This window comes from Rana temporaria, chromosome 2 (assembly GCF_905171775.1).
Source record: "Rana temporaria chromosome 2, aRanTem1.1, whole genome shotgun sequence".
Lineage (NCBI taxonomy): Eukaryota > Metazoa > Chordata > Amphibia > Anura > Ranidae > Rana > Rana temporaria.
In genome coordinates this window covers 488,931,221-488,956,436 of record NC_053490.1, presented here as the reverse complement: position 1 = coordinate 488,956,436, position 25,216 = coordinate 488,931,221, and the positions used below count along the sequence as shown (strand labels likewise).

The 25,216-nt window shown below is 44.4% G+C and overlaps 1 protein-coding gene across 3 annotated transcripts in view; it reads right to left on the bottom strand.

Moving 5' to 3' along the window:
- CHODL (chondrolectin) overlaps positions 1-24,976 on the bottom strand; it is a 131,315-nt gene extending 106,339 nt beyond the window's left edge. The window contains exon 1 of one of the 3 annotated variants that reach the window (XM_040338813.1): positions 24,549-24,976. In XM_040338813.1, coding sequence (XP_040194747.1) covers positions 24,549-24,639 — 91 coding nt within the window. In that variant the 5' untranslated portion in view covers positions 24,640-24,976. The remainder of the gene's footprint in view (positions 1-24,548) is intronic. The other 2 variants (XM_040338812.1, XM_040338814.1) reach the window with 2 other exon arrangements.
- Between the last annotated feature and the right edge of the window lie 240 nt (positions 24,977-25,216).

Genomic DNA, 25,216 nt, shown 5'->3' with positions numbered 1-25,216 from the left:
AGAAAGGTCCACTTTGGGACCTGGAACCCAAGGATTTCTGAGAGATCTGGGTGGGATGAAATCCCCAGTCCTGGGTCCTGATTTTGAGAACAGCCAGCATACTGATTGGTCAGGTGTGTGCTGGTCTTTTAGTAGTAACCTGACCATAGTTCTGGGCTCCACAGGAAGTCTGAGTACCAGGAGAGATCCACAGGGGAACCAGTGCAGCAAGAGGCTGCTAGCTGTGTGCATCAAGGTGGTCGGTGAAACAGTCTGTACAAGATAGACAAGGGCAGTGGCGGCCCGTCCATAGGGGGTGCCTGGTATCTATCTATCTATCTATCTATCTATCTATCTATCTATCTATCTATCTATCTATCTATCTATCTATCTATCTATCTATCTATCTATTTATCTATCTATTTGATTATCTATCTATCTATCTATCTATCTATCTATCTATCTATCTATCTATCTATCTATCTATCTATCTATCTATCTATCTATCTATCTACCTAATTATCTCTCTGGGTATCTATCTATCTATCTATCTATCTATCTATCTATCTATCTATCTATCTATCTATCTATCTATCTATTTCTCTGTGTATCTATCTATCTGATTATCTATCTATCTATCTATCTATCTATCTATCTATCTATCTATCTATCTATCTATCTATCTATCTATCTATCTATCTATCTATCTATCTATCTATCTATCTATCTAATTATCTCTCTGGGTATCTATCTATCTATCTAATTATCTCTCTGGGTATCTATCTATCTATCTATCTATCTATCTATCTATCTATCTATCTATCTATCTATCTATCTATCTATCTATCTAATTATCTCTCTGGGTATCTATCTATCTGATTATCTCTCTGGGTATCTATCTATCTGATTATCTATCTATCTATCTATCTATCTATCTATCTATCTATCTATCTATCTATCTATCTATCTATCTATCTATCTATCTAATTATCTATCTATCTATCTATCTATCTATCTATCTATCTATCTATCTATCTATCTATCTATCTATCTATCTATCTATCTATCTAATTATATCTCTGGGTATCTATCTATCTGATTATTTATTTATCTATCTATCTATCTATCTATGCATTGTGAAAACAGGAGGTTGGCCACTGAGCACGGGAGCCATTCAGAGAATGCTTTGCATTTTCTAAATGAATGCAAAGCATTCTCTGATTGGCCAAAGTGGAGAATCTGACATCACAGCCCTGCCTCTCTACCCTGTTCTTTCACAAAATGGTTTGAAAACATTTAGAAAATGCAAAGCATTCTCTAAATGCCAGCCGGCCTCCTGTATCCACTCAGCAAGGGGCCTGGAGCCCCCAACCTTCTGTGTTCCCAATGCAGAAGAGTAGCCACTCGGCATGGAATGGGGAAGATTTCCAGATTCCAGCAGGTATATCATATACTGTACATAGTTACATTGGTGCAAGCTGGACCACTGTAATTGTGTATAACATGCTGATGCCGAGATTTACTCTTTAAAGACATGAGATGGGACTCCTAATTTTATGTTCAAGGCAACCAGTAAAAAAAAGAGGAATCCAGCTCACCCAACATCCGCTTGGTCCAGCTACTCCAGCAGGGTACGAGACTCACATGCCCCTATGGATATCCAATGAATTTTAAAAAGGGGTGCTCAGCAAATTCATGGTTTATTGCATGTTTAAAACTGAACTCCGGGAATTATCTGTATTACACACTTACAGTAGAGTGGCAAGATGTAAGCACATACGTATATCTCACATAGGAAGTTATCATTCGGTGAACAGAACCATCAAGATAAGTTGTGTCCCCCAGCTCCATCAGGTTTTTAAATTTTGCAAGTGGAAGGCATTGTGAATGATGGATCTACAAGAAGGCACATTTTGGGTGGGAATTTATATTTATCTAATAAAAGACAATTTTTAGGTGTCTTTCCTTTATTTTATTTTGTGAATGAGTAGGGGTATTATGTACCCCTTATTTATTTACATAATGGAGGGGGCAGTAAGGCAGGACTGGAGACTAGATAAGCAGTATTAAGTCTATTATTATTATTATTATCATACAGGGTTTATATAGCGCCAACAGTTTAAGCAGCGCTTTACAACTTCAGGGTAGACAGTTCAACAACAATACACTTGAATACAGTAGGAATCAGAGAGCCCTGCTCGTTAGAGCTTACAATCTAAGAAGGAGGTCAAGAGATACAAGAGGTAATGACTGTGGGGGGATGTACTGATGGAGAAAATAAATGTACAGTTGTTTGGGCCAGATAGGCTTCTCAGTTTTTTCAGGAATCGTCTGAAAGTGGACAAAGTAGGAGATAGTCGGACAGATTGGAGTAGAGCATTGCAAAGGATGGGAGAGGCTCCGGAGAAGTCCTGGAGGCGAGCATGGGATTAAATTACAAGAGAGCTAGATAGCAGGAGGTCTTGGGAGGAATGAAGAGGACAATTTGGTTGGTATTTTGAGATTAGGTTAGTGATATAGCTGTGGACCAAGTTGTGGATGGCTTTGCAAGTTGTTGTTAGTATCTTGAATTTAATTTGTTGGCTGAGTGACAGCCAATGGAGGGATTGGCAGAGAGGGGTAGCAGACGCTGAGCGGTTTGAAAGATGGATGAGCCTGATAGCAGCATTCATGACAGACTGAAGGGGGATAGCTTATTTAAAGGTAAGCCAATGAGGAGGGAGTTGCAGTAGTTGAAGTGAGAGATGACCACATCAAGTTTTGTGGTGTCATTGGAGATGTTGCGGAGGTTGAGGCAGCAAGCTTCTGACAGCTATTGGGTATGGGGCTGAAAGGATAGTCCAGAGCCCAGAATGACACCTAGGACCTTGGCACGGGGGGCAGGTTGATAGTTGAAGAGTTGATTTTGACAGAGAAATCAGAGAAAGAGGCACGTGGGGGAGGAAATATCATGAGCTTGGTTTTGGATAGGTTGAGTTTGAGGAAGTGATGTGACATCCAGGCTTAAATGTCTGTTAGTAAGTTGGTGATATGTGAGGAGACTGATGGACTGAGCTGGGGGGATAGAGAGATACATTTGGGTGTCATTCTTTTGACATAGAATTGTAATGAAAGCCATGGGAGGCAATCAACTGACCCAAGGAGGAGGTGTAGATTGAGAAAGTAGAGGTCCAAGAACAGGACATTTGGGGCCCCCGACAGAGAAAGGAAGAGGAGAGGAGGAAGTAGAGTTGTAAGTGACACTGAAGGTGCGGTGGGATAGGTAGGATGAGAACCAGTGAAGCGTACAGTCATGCAGACCAAAGGAGAAGAGTTTTTTGAGGAGGAGGGGTGGTGCAATGTGTCAAAGGCAGCAGAGAGGTCCAGGAGGAGTAGTACTGAATAGTGTCTGTTGGTTTTAGCCATTGGTAGGTCATATGTGAGTTTAAGGAGAGCATTTTCCATGGAGTGTTGAGGGCGAAACCTGGACTGAAGAGGATCAAGAAGTTTGTTCTTAGTCAGATGGTCGCTCAGTCGTTGCAGACCAGTCATTCAAGGAGTTTGGAGGAGAAGGGGAGTAAGGAGATAGGGCATAGGCTGTTAGGATTGGTGGGGTCCAATGAGGTCTTTTTAGGGATAGGGGTGACTAGCACATGTTTTATAGAGTTAGGGAAGATGCCAGAAGAGATGGAGAGGTTGAAGATGTGAGTTAGAGAGTGTAGAATAGAGTCAAAGGGCGAGTGTAGCATTTGCGAGGGAGCAGGATCCAGGGGACAGGTGGTTAGATGGATGTTAGAAGAAAGTTTAGCAACCTTGTTAATACTAGCAGGGCTGAATGAGGGAAGTAATGATTGTACTTGTGGACATGGGGTTTTAAGTGGGTGAGGTATCTGCACATTGTATCAATCTTATTTTTGAGGTGATTGACTATCTCCTGGGCAGTGAGTGAGTTAATGGGTGGAGACAGTGGAGGACAGAGTAGAGAGTTAAAGATTGAGAAGAGTTGACTGGATGAGAATGTGACAATGAGAGTGATAAAATAGGTCTGCTTGGCAGTGAGGAGACAGTAATAGTATTTTTGGAGGGAAGTTTTATATTGGTTGAACTCTTCCTAGGACTCTTACGCCACAGCCGCTCAAGAGCACAGCTAAATTTTCAGAAACTTCTGGTGTCGTCTGTTTGCCAGGGTTGTAGCGGTTGGGGCTTGATTCTGCATGTAGAGAGGGAGGCAAGCTTGTCTAAGACGAATGACAGTGAGCTGTTGTAGACAGAAGTGGCTAGGTTGCGGCACAACAGGGGTGAGATTTTGTCATAGAGGTGGTCAGTAGCAGAGAAGAGAAGGGTTGAGGTAACTGTTAGGCGGTTGGTGGGAGAGGAGGTGGAAGATGAGGAGAGAGCGAAACGAATAAGGTTGTGATCAGAAAGTAGGAGAGAATTGCTGTACCCAAACAAAATTGACGTCCTTTTTTTCCTCACAAATAGAGATTTCTTTTGGTGGTATTTGATCACCTATACGGTTTTAATTTTTTGCTCTATAAACAAAAGAAGAGCGACAATTTTGAAAAAAAACACAATGGCCCAGATTCAGGTACATGTGCGCTTTATTTGCGGAGACACAGGGCAACGATTTTGCCCTGCGCCCCCGCAAATATTTTGCGCTGCCCTCGATTCACGGAGCAGTAGCTCCGTAAATTGCGAGGGCGCGCCGGCAAAATTGCCCAGCATAAGCGCGCGCAATGTAAATGATCCCGCCGGGGGCGGGAATCATATAAATTAGGCACGCTCCCGCGCCGAGCGTAGAGCGCATGCTCCGTCAGGAAACTTTCCCGACGTGCATTGCGGCAAATGACTTCGCAAGGACGTCATTTGCTTCAAAGTGAACGTGAATGGCGTCCAGCGCCATTCACGATTCACTTACGCAAACGACGTAGATTTTAAATATCGCGACGCGGGAACGTGGGTATCCTATAGCATTGACTGCGCCTGCTATTAGGATGTGTAACCTTACGCGAAACCCGACGTACGCAAACTACGTAATTTGCGTACGCAGGGCTCGCGCAACGTTGTGAATCGGTGTTAGTATGCAATTTGCATACTATACACAGATCACAATGGGAGCGCCCCCTAGCGGCCAACGCAAGAATGGAGCCTAAAATCTGCGTGGCATAAGAGCCTTATGCCACGCAGATTTTAAGCTGCAGTCGGCGAAGCGATGTTCCTGAATCAGGAGCATTCGCTACGCCGGAGAAAGTAAGCAATTGCGCTGTGTAACCTATGGTTACACAGGCGCAATTGCTTCTTGAATCTGGCCCAATATCTTTTACTTTTTGCTATAGTAAATATCCAATTAAAAAAAAGAAAAATCTTCCTCAGTTTAGGCCGATATGTATTCTTCTACATATTTTTGGTTAAAAAATTACAATAAGCGTATTTCGATTGGTTTGCGCAAAAGTTATAGCGTCTACAAACTATGGGAAAGATTTATGGCATTTATATGGCGTTTATATTATTTATTTATTTTTTACTGGTAATGCCAGTGATCTGCGATTTTTTGTGGTATTGCAACATTGCGACGGACAGGTCGGACACTTTTGACACATTTTTGGGACCATTGACATTTACAGAGCAATCAGTGCTATAAATGTCACTGGCAGGGAAGGAGTTAACACTAGGGGGCGATCAAGGAGTTAACTGTGTTCCCTATTTGTGTGTTCTAAGGCCCCTTTCAGACTGGGTGGGAGCCGCGGTGGCGGTATAACGCCGCTAAAAATAGCAGCGCTATACCGCCGGGATTGCCGCGGGACTAAGCCGTTAGTGGTGCGGTATTAACCCCCGCTAGCGGCCGATAAAGGGTTAATACCGCCCGTAATGCGCCTATAGAGGCGCAATGCGGGCGGTATTGCCGCGGTTTCCCATTGTTTTCAATGGGAAGGAGCGGTGAAGGAGCGGTATACATGCCGCTCCTCTCACCGCTCCAAAGATGCTGCTGACAGGAGATTTTTTTTGTCTCCCGCCAGCGCATCGCCTCAGTGTGAAAGCCCTCGGGCTTTCACATTGAGTCTGCAGTGAAGGAGTTTTTCAGGCGGGATAGCAGCGCTAAATTTAGCGCTGTACCGCCTGAAAAACTCCTCAATGTGAAAGGGGCCTAACTGTGGAGAAAAAGGACTAACTAGGAGAGATGACAGATCATGGTTTCTACTTAGTAGAAACACACTATCTGTCTTCTCTCCTCTGACAGCACAGGGATTTGTGTGTTTACACACACAAACCCCCATGCTGCTGCTCGTGCATGCGATCGCGTGTGGCCGGCAGCAACCGCGCCCGCCAGCCACGTGCATTGGGTTCCCCGCCGTGCAGTGGGCACATGCCTCCGGCGGGGCTCGCGCGCCCTATGGTAGTTCTCCTGGGCAAAGCCGTATATGCACGGGATTTCCCAGGAGAGCCATTCTGCCGCAGTATATCTGGGAAACGGTTAAAACAGAAGGTGAGGGGAAACTCTCTAATAGGTAGACAGACAGCAATAACAACCTAAAAGAATGGGGAAGGGGTAGAACTTTTACCATGTTTTTAATGCTGCCATCTGCTCTTTTTTCCATCCACTTCATGTCACTGTGACAGTGGTCAGTCACCAGGACAGGAAGTGAAAGGAAACTTCCTTAATGGGCACTCTGAGAGTAACGCAAATATGACAGACATTTTAACCTCTCCACACTCTATTTAAAACAACAAAGAATTTTTGGCTGAAATTCCACTTTAATGGAAGTGCTGGATGTAGATCAGCATTTAGCAGGTTTCAGCAGTTATTCCGCATACTTCAAAAGATCATGTTGTCATACCAGAGAGACAAACAGCCCGATCTATGGACGACCAAGAATCTGTCCCTGCATCTGCTGCACAGAAAATGTTAAAACCCACCCATGCACCTTAGTAGGAGTTCTGGATACTGTTGTTATACCAGTCAAACTTTGTAGCAGGTGCTCAGCTAACTCAGGCTTGGATGCCTCTTATGTTGTCTGAGAAAAATGTAGAGGAAGTCAGATCAGTATGAAACACTTTGGCCCAGATTCACGTAGGGCGGCGTTACATAGAGCGGGCGTAGCGTATCGTATTCACGCTACGCCGCCGCAACTTAGAGAGGCAAGTGCAGTATTCACAAAGCACTTGCGTCCTAAGTTACGGCGGCGTAGCGTAAATGTGCCGGCGTAAGCGTGCGTAATTCAAATGATGAAGAGGTGGGCGTGTTTTATGTAAATTAATCATGACCCCGCGTAAATGACGCTTCGAACGAACGGCGCATGCGCCATCCTTGGACGTATCCCAGTGCGCATGCGTCAGATAGAATGCCTAAGATACGTCGAACACTGCCTATGGCGTGAACGTAACTTACGCACAGCCCTATTCACCTACGACTTACGTAAAAAGATACGCTTGTTCCGACGTCCATACCTTGCATGGGCTGCGCCACCTAGAGACCAGCTTTAACTTTACGCCGGCGTATGTCTTACGTAAATGGCGTAACTAATTGCGACAGGCGTACGTACATTCGTGAATCGGCGTATCTTGCTCATTTACATATTCGACGCGGAAATCAACGGAAGCGCCACCTAGCGGCCAGCGTAAATATGCACCCCAAGATACGACGCGTAGGAGACTTACGCCGCTCGTATCTTGGCCAAATCTATGCGTAACTGATTCTATGAATTGGGCGCATAGATACGACAGCGGCCATTCGGACTTACGACGGCGTATCTGGAGATACGCCATCGTAAGTCTTTAAGAATCTGGGCCTTTGTCATTAGAATTTAGGAACTGCAGATCACTTAAGGACCTTGTCTGTTTTTCAGATTTGGTGTTTACAAGATTAAAACATTTTTTTTTGCTAGAAAATTACTTAAAACCCCCAAACATTCTAAAAAAAATTCTAACACCCTAAAGAATAAAATGGCGGTCATTGCAATACTTTTTGTCACACTGTATTTGCGCAGTGGTCTTACAAGCGCACTTTTTGATTTAAAAAATAAAACAACAGTATAGTTAGCCCAATTTTTTTTTTATATTGTGAAAGATAATGTTACGCTGAGTAAAATGATACCCAACATGATACCCAACATATCACGCTTCAAATTTTTGCCCGCTCGTGGAATGGCGTCAAACTTTTACCCTTAAAAATCTCCATAGGCGACGTTTAAAAAATTCTATAGGTGCATCTTTTGAGTTACAGAGAAGGTCTAGGGCTAGAATTATTGCTCTCGCTCTAACGATCGCGGTGATACCTGTGTGGTTTGAACACCGTTTTCATATGCGGGCGCTACTCACGTATGCGTTCGCTTCTGCGCGCGAGCTCGTAGGGACAGGGCGATTTAAAATTTTTTTTTTGTTATCTTATTTATTTTTATTTAATTTATTAATTTCTACACTAAAAAAAATAAAAATGGGTCACTTTTATTCCTATAAGGAATGTAAACATCCCTTGTAATAGAAAAAAGCATGACAGGTCCTCTTAAATATGAGATCTGGGGTCAAAAAGACTTCAGATCCCATATTTAGACTATGCAAAAAAAAAAATTGTCATTTGAAAAAATGACAACAAGAAAATGTCCCTTTAAGAAGCATGGGCGGAAGTGGCGTTTTGACGTCGCTTCCACCATGCTATGCTATGGAGACGGGTGGGGGCTATCTTGCCCTCACTCGTATCCCAGCCGAGCAGGAGGAAGGACCCGATCGCCTCCGCCGCTGCCGACGGCTCCGGTAAGCGGCGGAGTGCGCGGGAGAGCGGCGGGAGGGGGGGCCCTCTCCCGACGCAGATAATGTCACCTTGCGGCGAATCCACCACAGAGACCACCGTTATCGTTTAGAGGACCGCTCACTGAAAATATGGATATCTCGGTTGTGGCAGCGGCTGCTGCCGTTACCGAGATATCCATCTTTAAAAAAATGACGTATATATACAGTGAGGGGTGCTTAAGTGGTTAAGTTATCCCAGAGATGGAGATAATTTGAATTCCACATTCGCAACCTTTAGGAACGAGATATCTACTGACTGAACTGTACAATGTTAAAGTGAACCTGTGGTTAGTTCAGAACTCTTATGCCCGGTACACACGATCAGATTTTCCGTCGTAAAAACCTTGGATGGATTTTCCCACGGAATTCCGCTCAAGCTTGGCTTGCATACACACGGTCACATAAAATTTCTCTGAGCCTTCGACCGTCAAGAACGCGGTGACGTACAACACTACGACGAGCAGAGAAAATTAAAGGATCACTAAAGGAAACATTTTTTTTTGCTGAAATGACAGTTTACACGGTATAGAGACATACAAGTTAACTGATTCCTTTTAAAAATAGATTAAATTCAATCATATAATGTGCCTACAGTTTCACTTTCGTTTTTAAACTGGTTTCATGTTTCTGTGAAGTAAAGAGACCCACAGAACAAAAACAAACAAATCCAGGGCAGTGTTTTGTTTTAAAATGAATCTGATTGGTTCTGAGGAGCAGTGCCGGCCCAAGACATTGTGCTGCCTGGTACCAAGAATAAAATGCTGCCACCCCCAAAAAAAAAAAATTACGCCCAACAAAATGCCCGCACATCCATTATTTTATATCATGATAACTAAAGTGGACCTATCATGGCTCTATACATGTATATAGGAGTATAAAAAGGACCTGTTATGGCTCATGCAATCAACCCCACAGTGGAGCGAAGAGCGGAATGGGAGGAGCGGTCGGGCGGCAATTAGCCCCACAGTGGAGTGGAGAGTGGAGCTGGTGGAATGGGATGGCGTGCAGGCAGGAAATTTGCTGCCCCCCTGAAAGTGCTGCCTGGTACAATGGTACCATCGGGTCCCATGGTAGGGCCGGCCCTGCTGAGGAGTTTTAGACACACAGCTTGGACCACAGTGAAAAGCTGCCATGAGATTTTTCATAAGGAGCCAGACAAGCAGGAAGTGTGGAGATCACAGCAGAATTACAGCAACTTCAAAGCAAAAACGAACAATAAGGACATGAAACCAGTACTGCAGTGAGGTAAAGGAAGCTATTTAGCTAAAAAAAAAAAATTCCTTTAGTGATCCTTTAAGTTCAATGGGCCAGATTCAGGTACATTTATGTTGCGCAGCGGCGGCGTAACGTATCCCATTTACGTTACACCGCCGCAAGTTTACAGCGTAAGTGCCTGATTCACAAAGCACTTACCTGTAAACGGCGGTGTAACGTAAATCCGCTCGGCGCAAGCCCGCCTAATTCAAATGGGGCGGGCACCATTTAAATTAGGCGCGTTCCCGCGCCGAACGTACTGCGCATGCTCCGTCCGTCAAATTACCTGAGATGCATTGCGCTAAATGACGTCGCAAGGACGACATTGGTTTTGACGTTAACGTAAATGGCGTCCAGCGCCATTCACGGACGACTTACGCAAACAACGTGATTTTTAAAATTTTGACGCTTGAACGACGGCCATACTTAACATTGGCTAGTCCACCTAGAGGGCAGCCTTAGTTTTACGCGGCGTATCTCGACGGAAACAACATAAAGTTAGAGTGACGGGTAAAGCGTACGTTCATGAATCGCTGTAACTAGTCATTTGCATATTCTACGCCGACCACAATGGAATCGCCACCTAGCGGCCGGCTTAGAATTGCATCCTAAGATCCGACGGTGTAAGTCAATTACACCTGTCGGATCTTAGGGCTATCTATGCGGAACTGATTCTATGAATCAGCCGCATAGATACGACAAGCGTATCTCAGAGATACGACGGCGTATCAGGAGATACGCCGTCGTATCTCTTCTGTGAATCTGGCCCAATGCTTCCGAGCATGGGTCGAATTGTTTCTGAGAATGCGTCGGAATTTTTTGCGTTGGAATTGCTACCGATGATCAGAATTTCCGATCGGAATTTTTTCCATCGGAAAAATTGAGAACCAGCTCTCAATCTTTTGTTGCCGGAAATTCCGACAGCAAAAGTCTGATGGAGCATACACACGGTCGGAATTTCCGTTCAAAAGCTCTCATCGTACTTTTGCTGTCAGAAAATCCGATCGTGTGTACGGGACATTACATTTGTCTTCCTTTGGGTCCTTCAGCAACATGATCAAAAGTATGGCATTAGTCTAAGGTCAGCAGTAGAACTTCATTTTGGTAGATGCTGTAAAGCAGGGGGTCATACAGCCTGCTACAAGATTTTATCCAGCCTCAGCTACTGTCCATGAAAATATCCTGGCTGACTGGTAGTGGATGTGTCTATCTGTGTAACATATTCTGGAGACCGCTGCATCCACTGCCAGCCAGCCGTAACCCTTCGGCCCCGTACTCACGACCAGCAGACATGTTTGGCCGTGTGTAGGCCCGAGCGGACCTTTTTCGGGCGGATCGGACAGGTTTCTAGCGGACAACTGTTTCCTGGACTTGCTTTAAAACAGTCCGGAAACATGTCCGCCCGGACATGTACGGTCGTCTGTACAGACCTACCGTACATGTCCTGCCGCCCGCCATCCCTCGCATGCGTCGAATGACTTTGACGCATGCGTGGAAGCATTTTAAAGGCAGGCCGCCCATGTCGCCGCGTCATTGTCGCGGCGACACCGCGTCATCGACGCGGCGACACCGCGGACACGCCCCGCGTATTGTTTACGCGCGGACCTCTGTTCGATGGTGTGTACAGCCATCGAACAGAAGTCCCCGGGCAGTCCCCGGGCAGACATGTCCGATGAAAACGGTCCGCGGACCGGTTTCATCGGACATGTATGCTCGTGAGTACTCGGCCTTCCACAGTCCCCAGTGCAGATCCCTCCTCCCTCATGGTTGGTTGTTAGGACTGTCGTCCTACCCTCAGCGTTTGCAGAGGACTGGACTTCCTCCATTGTTGTTCAGCCTCCTTGATTCCATCTTGCTGCATTGCTGCCCGAAAGGTAAGTGGGAACTCTGCTGGGCACACATGGGTGTAAGATGGGCACTGCTGGGCACACATAGATATAAGGAGGGAATCTGTTGATCACTCCTGGATGTAAAAGAAGACTCTTATGTCTTGTACACATGACTGGTTTTCACGACGAAAAAACTGCCATTTTTTATATTGGTCGTGAAAAACCGGTCGTGTATATGCTCCCGAGCAGTTTTCTCAACAAAAAAACTGCCCGCAACTTTTTTTAAACCAGTTCTCTTTTTTCTCGTCGTGTTCCCCGTCAGTTTTTTTCTCGTTGCGAAAAATGGTTGTGTGTATGCTTTTCCGAGGGGGAAAAAAACGTGCATGCCCAGAATCAAGTATGAGACGAGAGCGATCGTTCTGGTAAAACTAGCGTTCGTAGTGGAGATAGCACATTCGTTACGCTGTAACGGACTGAAAAGCACGAAGACTGAAAAGCGTGAATCGTCTCTCACCAAACTTTTACTAACACGAGGATCAGCAAATCAGCCCAAAGGGTGGTGCCATTTGAAAGGAACTTCCCCTTTATAGTCCCGTCGTACGTGTTGTAAGTCACCACGCTTTGGTCGGACGTTTTTTTGCATGATTGTGTGTATGCAAGTCAGGCTGGAGAGGAATCACGTTGGGAAAAACAACGGCTTTTTGTACGTCAGGAAAAACGATGGTGTGTACAAGGCATCAGGCTGGGTTCACACACATCCAGCTGCAGATTCAGTTTGAAATCCAGTACGATTCTGTTCACTGGTTCAGGTGTAATTCAGGTGCAAACTTTTCAGCCAGGGCATTTAAAATGGGTCATGGATGGATATTCCAGCATGACAATGACCCAAAACACACAGCCAAGGCAACAAAGGAGTGGCTCAAGAAGAAGCACATTAAAGGGGTTGTAAAGGAAAAAAATTCCTTTACCTTAGTACAGTCCTCCTTCACTTACCTCATCCTTCGATTTTGCTTTTAAATGTCCTTATTTCTTATGAGAAATCCTCACTTCCTGTTCTTCTGTCTGTAACTCACCACCATAATGCAAGGCTTTCTCCCTGGTGTGGAGAAAGTCTCTTGAGGGGGGAGGGGGCGAGCAGGCAAGTCAGGACACTCTACTTTGCAGATAGAGAAAGGAGCTGTGTGTTAGTGGGCGTCCTGACACTCCTGCTTGCCCCCTCCCCCCTCAAGAGGCTTTCTCCACACCAGGAAGAAAGCCTTGCATTACGGTGGTGAGTTACAGACAGAAGAACAGGAAGTGAGGATTTCTCAGAAGAAATAAGGACATTTAAAAGCAAAATGGAAGGATGAGGTAAGTGAAGGAGGACTGCACTAAGGTAAAGGAAGCTATTTAGGGGGAAAAAAAAATCCTTTACAACCCCTTTAAAGTCCTAGAGTGGCCTAGCCAGTCTCCAGACTCTATTCCCATAGAAAATATGTGAAGGGAGCTAAAGATTCGAGTTTACAAACATCAGCCTCTAAATCCTAAGGACTTGGAGAGGATCTGCAAAGAGAGGTGGGACAAAATCCCTCCTGAGATGTGTGCAAACCTGGTGGACAACTACAAGAAACATCTTCTAAAATTGCCAACAAGAGTTTTGCCACCAAATACTAAGTCATGTTTTGCAAAGGGATCAAATACTTATTTTACTCATTAAAATTCAAATAAATGTATAACTTTTTTGAAATGAGTTTTTCTGGATACTTTTGTTGTTATTCTGTCTCTCACTGTTAAAATAAACCTACCATTAAAATTATAGACTGATCATTTGTCCGTGGGCACCATACAAAATCAGCAGGGGGTCAACTACGCTTTTCCCCTCGCTGTAGGTAGCGGTACTGCAGTGATCACTGCTAGTTTTGAAGTCCTAAATGGGAGCCATTCACAGAACGCCTTGCATTTTTCTCACAGAATGTGAGGCATTAAGTGATTGCAGAAGATGGAAATTGCAAAATCACTGCCCCACCTCTCCACTTTGTCCAATTTAGAGAACATTTGCAGTCATCAGTCTTAGCACATAAAGAATTACACTGGTCCAAGCTGTATCAATGCAACTATGCAGAAAAAGCCATACATGGAATTTAACTTCAAAGGATAAGTTCACCTTTTTGAACATGTTACATGTTCCACCAGTATTTAGGTACTTAGGGCCTGATTCACATAGAAGAGCGGCGGCGTAACGTATCGTAGATACGTTACACCACCGCAATTTTTCATCGCAAGTGCCTGATTCACCAAGCACTGGCGATGAAAACCTACGCCGGCGGCCTCCGGCGCAAGGCGGGCCAATTTAAATGGGCGCGTGCCATTTAAATTAGGCGCGCTACCACGCCGGACCTACCGCGCAAGCTGCGTTTCCGAACTCCCGTCGTGCATTGCACGCCGTGACGTCATTTTCTCGAACGGCGACACACGTAGCGTAATTTCGTATTCCCGGACGGCTTACGCAAACGACGTTGATTTTTAAATTTCGACGCGGGAACGACGGCCATACTTTAGACAGCAATACGCTTGCTGACTAAAGTTAGGGCACCTAAAACGACGACTAACTTTGCGACGGGAAACTAGACTAGCGGGGACGTAGCGAACGCGAAAATCCGTCGTGAATCGCCACAACTCCTAATTTGCATACCCGACGCTGGTTTACGACGCGAACTCCCGCCAGCGGCGGCCGCGGTATTGCATCCTAAGATCCGACAGTGTAAAACAATTACACCTGTCGGATCTTCTGGCTATCTATGCGTAACTGATTCTATGAATCAGTCGCATAGATAGAAACAGAGATACGACGGCGTATCAGGAGATACGACGGCGTATCAGGAGATACGCCGTCGTATCTCCACTGTGAATCTGGCCCTTAGGGCTGAACATGTATCATGTTCCAGCTCCAGCAGCCAGTTTGCCTGATCTCCCACTCAGTTGTAATAAATTCACAAGCTTTACGGGCTGAAAACTGCAAGGTTCGTCTGAAGAAACTAGACATTGCACCCCTGATCCACTGGTTTGGGGTGTAGATTTGGTGCTAGACTATTTTGCACCCTAGGCAAGACCAACTTCTTGCGACCCCCCCAGCAAGAGCACTCCCAACCTGGAAAAAAAAGACATTCCGGTATTTGATTTTAAAGAAGCGTGTGGTATATGTGCGTGGGGTGGTCCAGGAGTGGATATTTGCAAAAACAGCAGTCTTTTAATTTAATATATTCAAAAGCAGCAGTCTTTTAATTTATTAACACAAGCAGCAGTCTTTTAATATAATAAATAAATAAATAATATTATATTATATATGTTATATATAATATTATATTATATTTACCTGCTGCTTTTGTATATATTATACTGTATATTCCTGCTGATATAATATTGGGAAATGGAACACAAGACTGCTGCTTATATAACAACTCTTCCTATATACAGTCTCTATATACAGCTCCTATTCTTCACTCCAGCACACACTTGCTTGCATAACCCAGCTGGAACACTTTGAATACCTGACAGTCACTCAGTCAGATAAAAGCAATGGGCCATTACAGGCAGGAGCCCAAGACCCCTTGGTGTGTAGCAGAATTTCAGTGTGCAGCTTTCATCACTCTTGTGGCAACTGATCCCAGCACCACCTCTTCAGGCACTGCCAACCCACCTGGCTGCAGCTGCCCTTTTAGCTAGCCCTCCAGCTTAACTTCTCCCCACAGTCCTCCAGACTGACACTCACCAGCCCACCTGACTGACTCTTAGGCCCCGTACACACGAGAGGATCGATCCGCTGAAATTTATCCGCGGACCGGTTTCAGCGGGTAGATCCGCTGGTGTGTACGATCCAGCGGATATTTATCCGCGGATATTTTTCCGGGCGATGGATTTCCAGCGGATCAAAATTTCTTAGCATGCTAAAAAATCGATCCGCTGGAATCCAGTCCAGCGGATTGATCCGATGGTCTGTACAGACTTACCGGATCAATCCGTTCGAATCCATCCCTCGCATGCGTCGTAATGATTCGACGCATGCGTGGAAGTCCTTATATTACAGCGTCGCGCACGTCGCCGCGTCATCATCGCGGCGACGGCGCCACACGTCACCGCGGAGGAATTCCGCGTGGATTTTGATCTCATGGTTAGTACAACCATGAGATCAAAATCCGCCAGTGTGTACTAGGCCTTAAGGGATCTCCCAGACATGCTGACCTGTTCCCACTGTCCCCTCTCCTTGCTCCCAGGCTTCCAGGAAGGGCTTCCTCCATGTGTCTTGGCAGGAACCTTTCAGCACCTGAGCCCCAGGCCTGTGGTAACCCCCCCCCCATAGTAGGGGGCATCCTCAAGGGCCACCAACAGCCTCCTTAGCACTTCAGCTCCATCTTCCACCTGAATGCCCCTCCCTAGCATGATTCATGCCTATTTATGAGGTGGCCTGCCCCCTGCTAGCTCTTTACTGAGGATTGACTGAGGCCCTCATAAATATTACAAGCAGCTCCTCCTAACCTCCTCCCACTATGTCTGGACCATTCTCCGAGGTCCCAGAACCAGCTCTCAAATTTTTGGAGGTCTGTTAGGGCAGGCAAAAGATAGTTAGCTCAGGGCTAAGCCTGAGATACGAATCTGGGTCAGGGTTTAGTGACTATTAGCCAGATTCAGAGAGGTTTACGCCGGCGTATCAGTAGATACGCCGTCGTAACTCTGAATCTGCGCCGTCGTACATTTAAGTGTATTCTCAAATTGAGATACACTTAAATGTAGCTAAGATACGACAGCGGGCGCCGTCGTATCTTACGCAAAAAAGAAAGGAGATCACGCTAAAGTGTAGAAATATAAATATTGCGTGGAAAAAACACATGAATGTTCAAAATAATAAAAATCATAAATTGATAAGTCCGCCAAAAAGGCAAATTCTGTATAAACAATCTCCCAAGTGTATACAGCAAATACACACGAGAAAGTGCTTGAAAGGAAAGAACCTCCACCACAGTCAAATAAAGCCTCTTACCGAATGGAGATGATCTCAAAATTATAAGAGATCAAAAACAGCCTGGTAAGAGACATGGATCGATGGTGTCCGATATGAAACCCAGATGATGGAAACCTGGTAACCCGTATCCTTGGTATGGGTAAATGACTCCCGATATGCCATCCGAGGGTATGTAAGAATAAAAGGGGCTCACATAGTGTAAAACCTTAATTTATTCAGTAAAAATAAGTGAAATTGCACTTACAATTTGTTCAAGTATGCAGAGCATATAAAAGCCGGCCAGCTTAGGAACACACAGCCCGTATCCGGGTAGAGAAAATGTGCGGTGACGTCAGAACGCCGCATCTTAGCTGACTATTTACGCCGGCCGCTAGGGGCGTGTACGCTGATTTATGCCTAGAATGCGTAAATCAGTGAGATACGCCTATTCACGAACGTACGCTTGCCTGTCGCAGTAAAGATACGCCGTTTACGTGAGGCGTTTTCAGGCGTAAAGTTAGTCCAACAAAAAGCTGGCCCAGCCAATGTTAAGTATTGACGTCAGTCCCGTGTCGAATTTTGAAATTTTTACGTTGTTTGCGTAAGTCGTCTGTAAATGGGGCTGGGCGTAATTTACGTTCACGTCGAAACCAATAAGTCTTTGCGGCGTAATTTGGAGCATGCGCAATGGCATATGTCCACGGACGGCGCATGTGCCGTTCGTAAAAAACGTCAATCACGTCGGGTCACGATTCATTAGCATAAAACACGCCCACCTCTTCACAATTTGAATTAGGCGCGCTTAGGCCGGCACATTTACGCTACGCCGCCGTAACTTAGGACGCAAGTGCTTTATGAATACAGCACTTGCCTCTCTAACTTACGGCGGAGTAGCGTATATGCTATACGCTACGCCTGCCTAACGTTAGGCTCTCCTACCTGAATCTAGCTATCAGGCTGGATTCACACCTATGCATTTTTAGTGCTTTTTGCATTTTGCTGATTTGCGCTACAGAATGTGTTCCATAGGAAACAATGTTAAATGGACTGTAGTGCAAATCTGCAAAATGCAAAAAGCACTACAAATGCATAGGTGTGAATCCAGCCTAATATGGAGTTTAAATGTCGGCTGGAGAAATGTTGGATTTTGAGAAAGCTCTTTTCTCCATAGAGAGAGGATCGAGGACAACAAAATGTGACAGAGAAGAACCAGAAACATGGGTCAAAGTTCACCTATGTACCCAAACTCTAAAAATACTCAATTGTGACCCTAATTCCCGGCTTCACTACATGACATATGATCACTGGCAAAATAAAAGCTTACAGTATATCTGTCAAATCAAGGCTCACCAAGAAAAGGAAAAATACTACTAAATTCAATTAGATGGTACAGCTTACACATCAACTAAATGACTAATGCTTGTACACCTCTGGCAATTAGTTAAGTGCAAAGAGCAATAATGCAATCCAGCTGCCAATCAGCTTTAATCAATTTTGAGTCGTCAGAGTAAAGAAAGCTTTTCATGGCAAAAATTCTTTTTTTGTGCATTGTTCTTTGTTTCTTAAAAGAAGACCCAACATCATGACATGATTGAATCCTAATTGCTATGCTTCCCTGAATTATTTGGCAGTGGCTTACTACAGATCTGCAGAATGGACAATTTGGTGAGTAACCCCAGGCACTTCAGCCACTTCATTTAAAGCTATGGCCAGCCGATCGTTACAGTACCTCACTCTTACCTCTCCATTATGCACTGTGGACTTGCCAAACTTATTTTAAAATTGGAACTGACATCACCTGACAGTTTTGCTGTACTCTGCAGTTTATTAATTAAGCAGCTGTTTAAGTCATGAAGATTCTGAAAATGGCTTTTTTTTTTGGCCTGTTCTTTAAATTATTTTAATTGGAAACAGGAGATAACTTTACTGAGAATACAAATGGTTAATTGTATTGGATGAACAGGACTTTTACCAGAAACTTTTCACTACACAACTTGTACAATAACTGTGGATGTAATGGGCCGGATTCACAAAGCACTTGCGCCGGCGTATCTCAAGATACGCCGCATAAGTGCAAATATGCGATGTTGTATCTGTGTGTCGTGCCCACAAAACTAGATACGCCTGAAAATAGGCTTCATCTGACCGACGTAACTTGCCTACGCCGGGGTAGAGTTGGCGCATATTTACGCTGGACGTATTTGGCGCACCCATTGATTTTCTATTCATATATGCAAACGAGGGAGAGACGCCGATTCACGAACGTACGTCCGTCCGACGCAGTGCGCGTAAAGTCATGCGTCCGGCGTAAAGTTATGCCCCATAAAGGAGGTGTAACTCAGCAGCATCCATGCAAAGGTCTGCACCAGGGAACTCAAGCCGGCGTATTTTATGTAGTTTACGTTGGACGTGAATATGGCCGGGCGTAGGTTACGTTCACGCCGTAGGCAGTGATCCGTCGTACCTTAGGGAGTAGATCCGACGTGATTCTGAACATGCGCACTGGGATGTGTCCACGGGACGGCGCATGTGCCGTTCATTATACGTATCTGTCTGAGCCTCAGCCCATCATTTGCATGGGGTCACGCCTCATTTGCATGGCTCATGCCCACTTCCACATACGCCGGCTTACGCCTAGGAAACCCAGCGCAGATTTGGCAGCACTGGCTTTGTGAATCCAGTGCTTGCCTCTCTGCTCTGCGCTGGCGTAGCGTATATTTGATACTGGCCCACTTTAATTTTGCAAACAAGCACAAAAACAGTATATAAACTATGCAATTGTGCAAAAAAACATAAGTAGCATAACATAAGGAGTCCCCACTCACCTCTTTTATTATTTCACTTATTCTCCTCTGTATTTTTCTCATCCTTCCCACATCACTGCATGACGTGGAGGGCGAGCTGCGCAGCCATTACTTTGACAGGCTGTCACTGTAACTGGCCCACTGAGCCATCGGCCCACCGGGAAACTCCCTGTAGTCCCAATGGCCAGTACATGCCTGCAGGTGGGTGTGGGATAGGTTTCCCTGAATAAATTAGTTTTCAGGGATCTCTTAAAGGGGGACAGGGTAGGGGTTGATCGGACATACCGGGGCATACCTGCATGAAGCCAATTATGGGCCAGATTCACAGAAGAAATACGCCGGAGTATCTACTGATACTCCGGCGTATTTTCAAATTTGCCGCGTCGTATCTTTAGTTTGAAACCTCAAACCAAGATACGACGGCTTTTGGCTTCGATCCGACAGGCGTACGGCTTTGTACGCCTTCGGATCGTAGGTGTAATACTTTGGCGCCCGCTGGGTGGAGTTCGCGTCGTTTTCCGCGTTGTGTATGCTAATTAGCTGTTTACGGCGATTCACGAAAGTATGCGCGGCCGTCGCATTCTCTTACATCGTCGCTAGTCGGATTTTCCCGGCGTATAGTTAAAGCTGGTATTTCGTGGCCTATCTTTAGAATTGCCATGTTAAAGTATGGCCGTCGTTCCAGCGTCAAATTTCAATTTTTTTTTTTGCGTAAGTCGTCCGTGAATAGGAAAGGACGTAACTCACGTCGACGTTCAAAAAATGACGTTGGTGCGATGTCATTTCGCGCAAAGCACGGCGGGAAATTTCAAAACGGAGCATGCGCAGTACGTTCGGTGCGGGAATGCGCCTAATTTAAATGATACACGCCCCATTTGAATTAGGCGGGCTTGCGCCGGACGGATTTACGATACGCCGCCGCAAGTTTACAGGCAAGTGCTTTGTGAATCAAGCACTTGCCCATAAAACTTGCGGCGGTGTAACGTAAATGCAATACGTTACGCCGCCGGAATTCTACGTGAATCTGGCCCTATATTTTTAGCTGTCTGTAGGGTTGAATTCTGACCAGCACTGTAAGGGGGATATTCTTCAAACTGACCACCAATTAATTTTACTCACTGACCACTAAAGTTTTGGTTTTATCAACGGTTCCCCAAGACCTGAAAATTATTTCAAGGGTTGTTCTGGGGTAAGGTTGAGAAAGATTGTTTTAGAAGGTATATACTCCATACTCAATACTTCCTTTCCTACATCTGAGCATGTGCAGGTGTTGGGTCATGTGATCTTTATATCAGGTGATGGCTCACTAGGTACTGAAGCTAGGACAAAGATGACAAAACCCTGGAGCGCCTTTAAAAAGAAGCCAGTAAAGGAAACTCCTGTGTGTCTGTCTTGGCAGTTATCTCTAAACTTCTGAGTAGATTTAAAGCTTCCATCAAAATAAAGTGCATGTAATATTTTAGGAAGAATTGTGTAAACTGACGTTCAAATTTTTGTTTATGGTTATTGTTGAATTGCTTTTTATAGCTACATGTTTTACCATATGATACAATACATGTGTATTCATCAAGTTGATGCTTTCTCACTTTTTTAACACAAAGGAACCCTCAACCTTTCAGGTCTTAGGGAACTTGGGGAACCCCTGCCAATTAATACTATACCCAAAGCTCACAGTATATTAGTGTGGTGGTCGGTGTGAAGAATACCCCTTACATTAGTGGCCAATGGGCCCCCTTCAGCTAAAAAGATCTATGGTGTCAATGGTATTGCATCTAAGAAATTTCTGATTGCTCGAGGAACAATTAGCAAACTCTCGAGGAACGCCCAAGGTCAGGGATGGACTGGCCATAGGGACTACAGGGAGTTTCCCGGTGGGCTGATGGCTCAGTGGGCCGTTTTTTAAAACAGAGCTGCTGCTTGGAGGACTTTTTCTAACGCCCTGGCAGCGCCCCAGTGTGAAAGCACTCAGGCTTTCACACTGGGACTGCAGCGGAAGCGCTTTTCAGGCGCTTTACATGCGCTATTTTTAGCCCAAAAGTGCCTAAAAAACGCCTCAGTGTAAAAAGGGGTCCTACACTCACCCCCTCTCTTTTACACTCACTCTCTTTTTCTTACACTCACCCCCCTCTCTCACCCACCCCCTCTCACCCCCTTTCCCTCAACCCTCCCTCTCTCTCTCATTCCCCTCTCTTTCACCCTCTCATGATATACAATAATGGATGTAGGGGCATTTTGGTGGGCGTGATTTTTCGGGGGGGGGGTGGGGGCAGCATTTTATTGAATTAAAGTGGGCTGGTCTGGATGAAGTCCAGGGCCAAATTTTTGTCCCAGTCCAGCCCTGCCCAAGGTTCCACAGGACCCTGGATGAAAAAACACTGATCTAGCCTATCACTATAGAGCAGGGGTGTCAAACTGGCGGCCCTCCAGCTGTTCCGAAACTACAAGTCCCATCATGCCTCTGCCTGTGGGAGTCATGCTTGTAACTGTTAGCCTTGCAATGCCTCATGGGACTTGTAGTTTTGCAACAGCTGGAGAGCAGCCAGTTTGACACCCCTGCTATAGAGCACACGTTTGCAAGAATTTGGTTACCACTTTAACTCAGAAACAAATTGTTTGTGTTACCAAAAGGTCTGGACTCCAGTCTGGTTTGAGAATCTTTTGGGGGTTCCCAGTCTGGTAAGTTAGTTACCCATGGTGACAAGTTAGAAGTTAGCTTTTATTGTTCACCTTTTCTAAGTTAATAAATAAAGACATCGGATTGGTTGTCATAAAACAAGGTGTTCCGTACATTTTTGCCAGCACAACTGTTTTGCACACTAGTACTGGCTAAAGTACACAGAGGCATGATGGGAACAGTAGTTCCGCAACAGCTTGAGGGCCACAGGTTGAGCACCCATGGTCACAGTCTGCTAAGATCCTCTGAAGTTTGACTTCGACTTAATTCATCTTTGAAAAGTTCTCTAAGTTTCCATATCTTATCCTGACCTGCGAAAGCTGCAAATGCTACTATATTTTTTAAGTCTCTTTTCACATCTGGAAGTTAAAGAGCCAGATGATGAGTTTGCCAATCAAGATCTAGTTAGGGCATACTTAAAGATCATTGGGCCCCATAGCAAAATTTTGAGGGCGCCCCTCATGGACCTCTCTACTGCCACAGATGACATAAGGGGGTTATTTACTAAAGCCAAATCCACTTTGCACTACAAGGATTTGCCTTTCGTAAATAACCCCCAAAGTCACATTACCTGCCTGGAGTTTGCATGTTCTCCCTGTGCCAGCGTGGGTTTCCTCCAATTACTCCGGTTTCCTCCCACACTCCAAAGACATGCTGGTAGGTTAATTGGCTTCTGTCTAAATTGGCCCCAGTATATGATTGTGACTTAGGTACATTAGATTGTAAGCTCCTTGAGGGAAGGGAATGATGTGAATGTACAATGTATATGTAAAGCGCTGCGTAAATTGGCGGCGCTATACAAGTACCTTAAATAATACATAATAATAAAGTGCATGCAAATAAAAGACAGGCAGCAGGACAGCTGTTAGCATAGTCAGTACATTGCCAAGGACCCGTGTCTAAGACGGAAGTTATCAGGAAAGAGGGGGCATCAGTGCAAGGAATTAACTTTAACATGAAATTGTTTGTTTCCACCTCTAGGACCCATACTACTATGGCTACTATTATGCCACCAAATCTACTATACATCAGAATTAGTCACATTATTTATTTATTTCAAAATAATATCAGTGCAACAAAGTCGTCATTGATCAACAGAGTTAAAATGAGCTATACATATATATATAAATATAAAATAAATATATAAAATAAATATATATATATATATATATATATATATATATATATATATATATATATATATATATATATATATATATATATATATATATATATATATATAAAGTGCCATTACCAATCAGAGCAACTGATCAGATTTTTTTTTTCCACTAGACAGCTGATCAGTCTTCTATGTGTTGATTGGTTCTTACAGGTAAACTGCACATCAGTGCACATTGTACTGTTAATAAAGTCTGTATACTACAAATAATGCATTAAGTCAACACTTAATTGAACAAAAAACAAGTAAAATGATATGAAATATATACTAAGCTGAAAAATATAAGAATTTAAGATTTAGACAGAAGTTCAGGCACCGCATTTCCAGGTTGTAGACCAGGTACCTTAATAAATATCACAGTGCAACTTACAATCCACTTTGCACTACAAGTGCAAACTACAAGTGCAAAGTGCACTTGAAAGTACATTGAAAGTGCACTTGGAAGTGCAGTCGCTGTAAATCCGAGGGGGGCCATGCATGGAAAATAAAAAAGAGCATTTTAGCTTGCTCATGATTGGATAATAAAATCAGCAGAGCTTCCCCTCATGTCATATCTACCCCTCAGATTTACAGTGACTGCACTTCCAGGTGCACTTTTAGTGCAATTTCAAGTTCACTTTGCACTTGTAGTTTGCACTTATAGCGCAAAGTGGATTTGCCTTTCGCAAATAACCCCCATTACTGCAAATGGAACTTACCTTTTAATATACAGCAATGATATTATCAGATTCTACTTCCCAAAACCTTACACACTTTCAAATGTCAGTTTTAATCAAGGTGTGCATTGCTTGCAGTGCCGGAGGACGGTGTTTTAAAAAAAAAAACAGTCATTTAAATGCAATGTTCAGACGGTATAAACAGTCTAGACAATTTATTCTGTGTACAAAAAGCGCCATAGGCACTTAATAAAGATATAACGGAATTGATCAATGACCACAATCCCTCACCCTCCTACATAAACAATAAATAGAAAGAAGTCTCACTGATCTAAATTTCAGCATCAAAGCCACTGGCAGTTTTATGCGTTAAGTCATCGCACCCACGCCACCGTACAAAGTTTCCTGATCCAAAGTTTGCATGCAGCACTTACCACTCACGACACGTGTGTCTGAACTGCCATGCCCCCAGAGGCTGGCACCAAGCAGCATCAGGAATGCGTTGGAATACAGAATTGGGTACATGATGATTACAGACTCCAGAATATTACTATTATAATAATAATTTATATCTCACAGGAACAACAAAAAAAAAAGCAAAAAAAAACCTGTAAGAAAACAGGCAGTTGTCAATCCCTGTGTTCCTGAATGGGGGTTCTGGTGGCAGTGTGATGTGGCATGTCTCTGTGTTGCTCCTCTTTGCTGTGAATGTTCAGTTTCTGTAGTAAGTCATGATGAGCACAGCCTGCTCTCTCTTAATGAGCAATGTCTCGGAGTGCCTCAAGTATTGTGCTGTAACCAGCTCCATCCCATTGCTATTGATTTCTGTCCGTTTCATTCTGTAGCAGCCAATCCCAAGGCTTCTGGTTTATGCAACAGACCAGTAACAGGTCACTGCAAACTCCAGACTTGGCAAGAAGAGGCAGTGTGTCAGAAGTGTATTCTTTTATTCTTCGCAGAGCTGAATTTCCTACTAAATTACATAAAATCACGTTATATGATAAAGCACTTTTCCTTATGTGTAGACGACTGTATCTGAACCCAATTACCAACATTATATATATTGCAACCTACCAATCCTTAAAGTGGTTCACCTTAATGT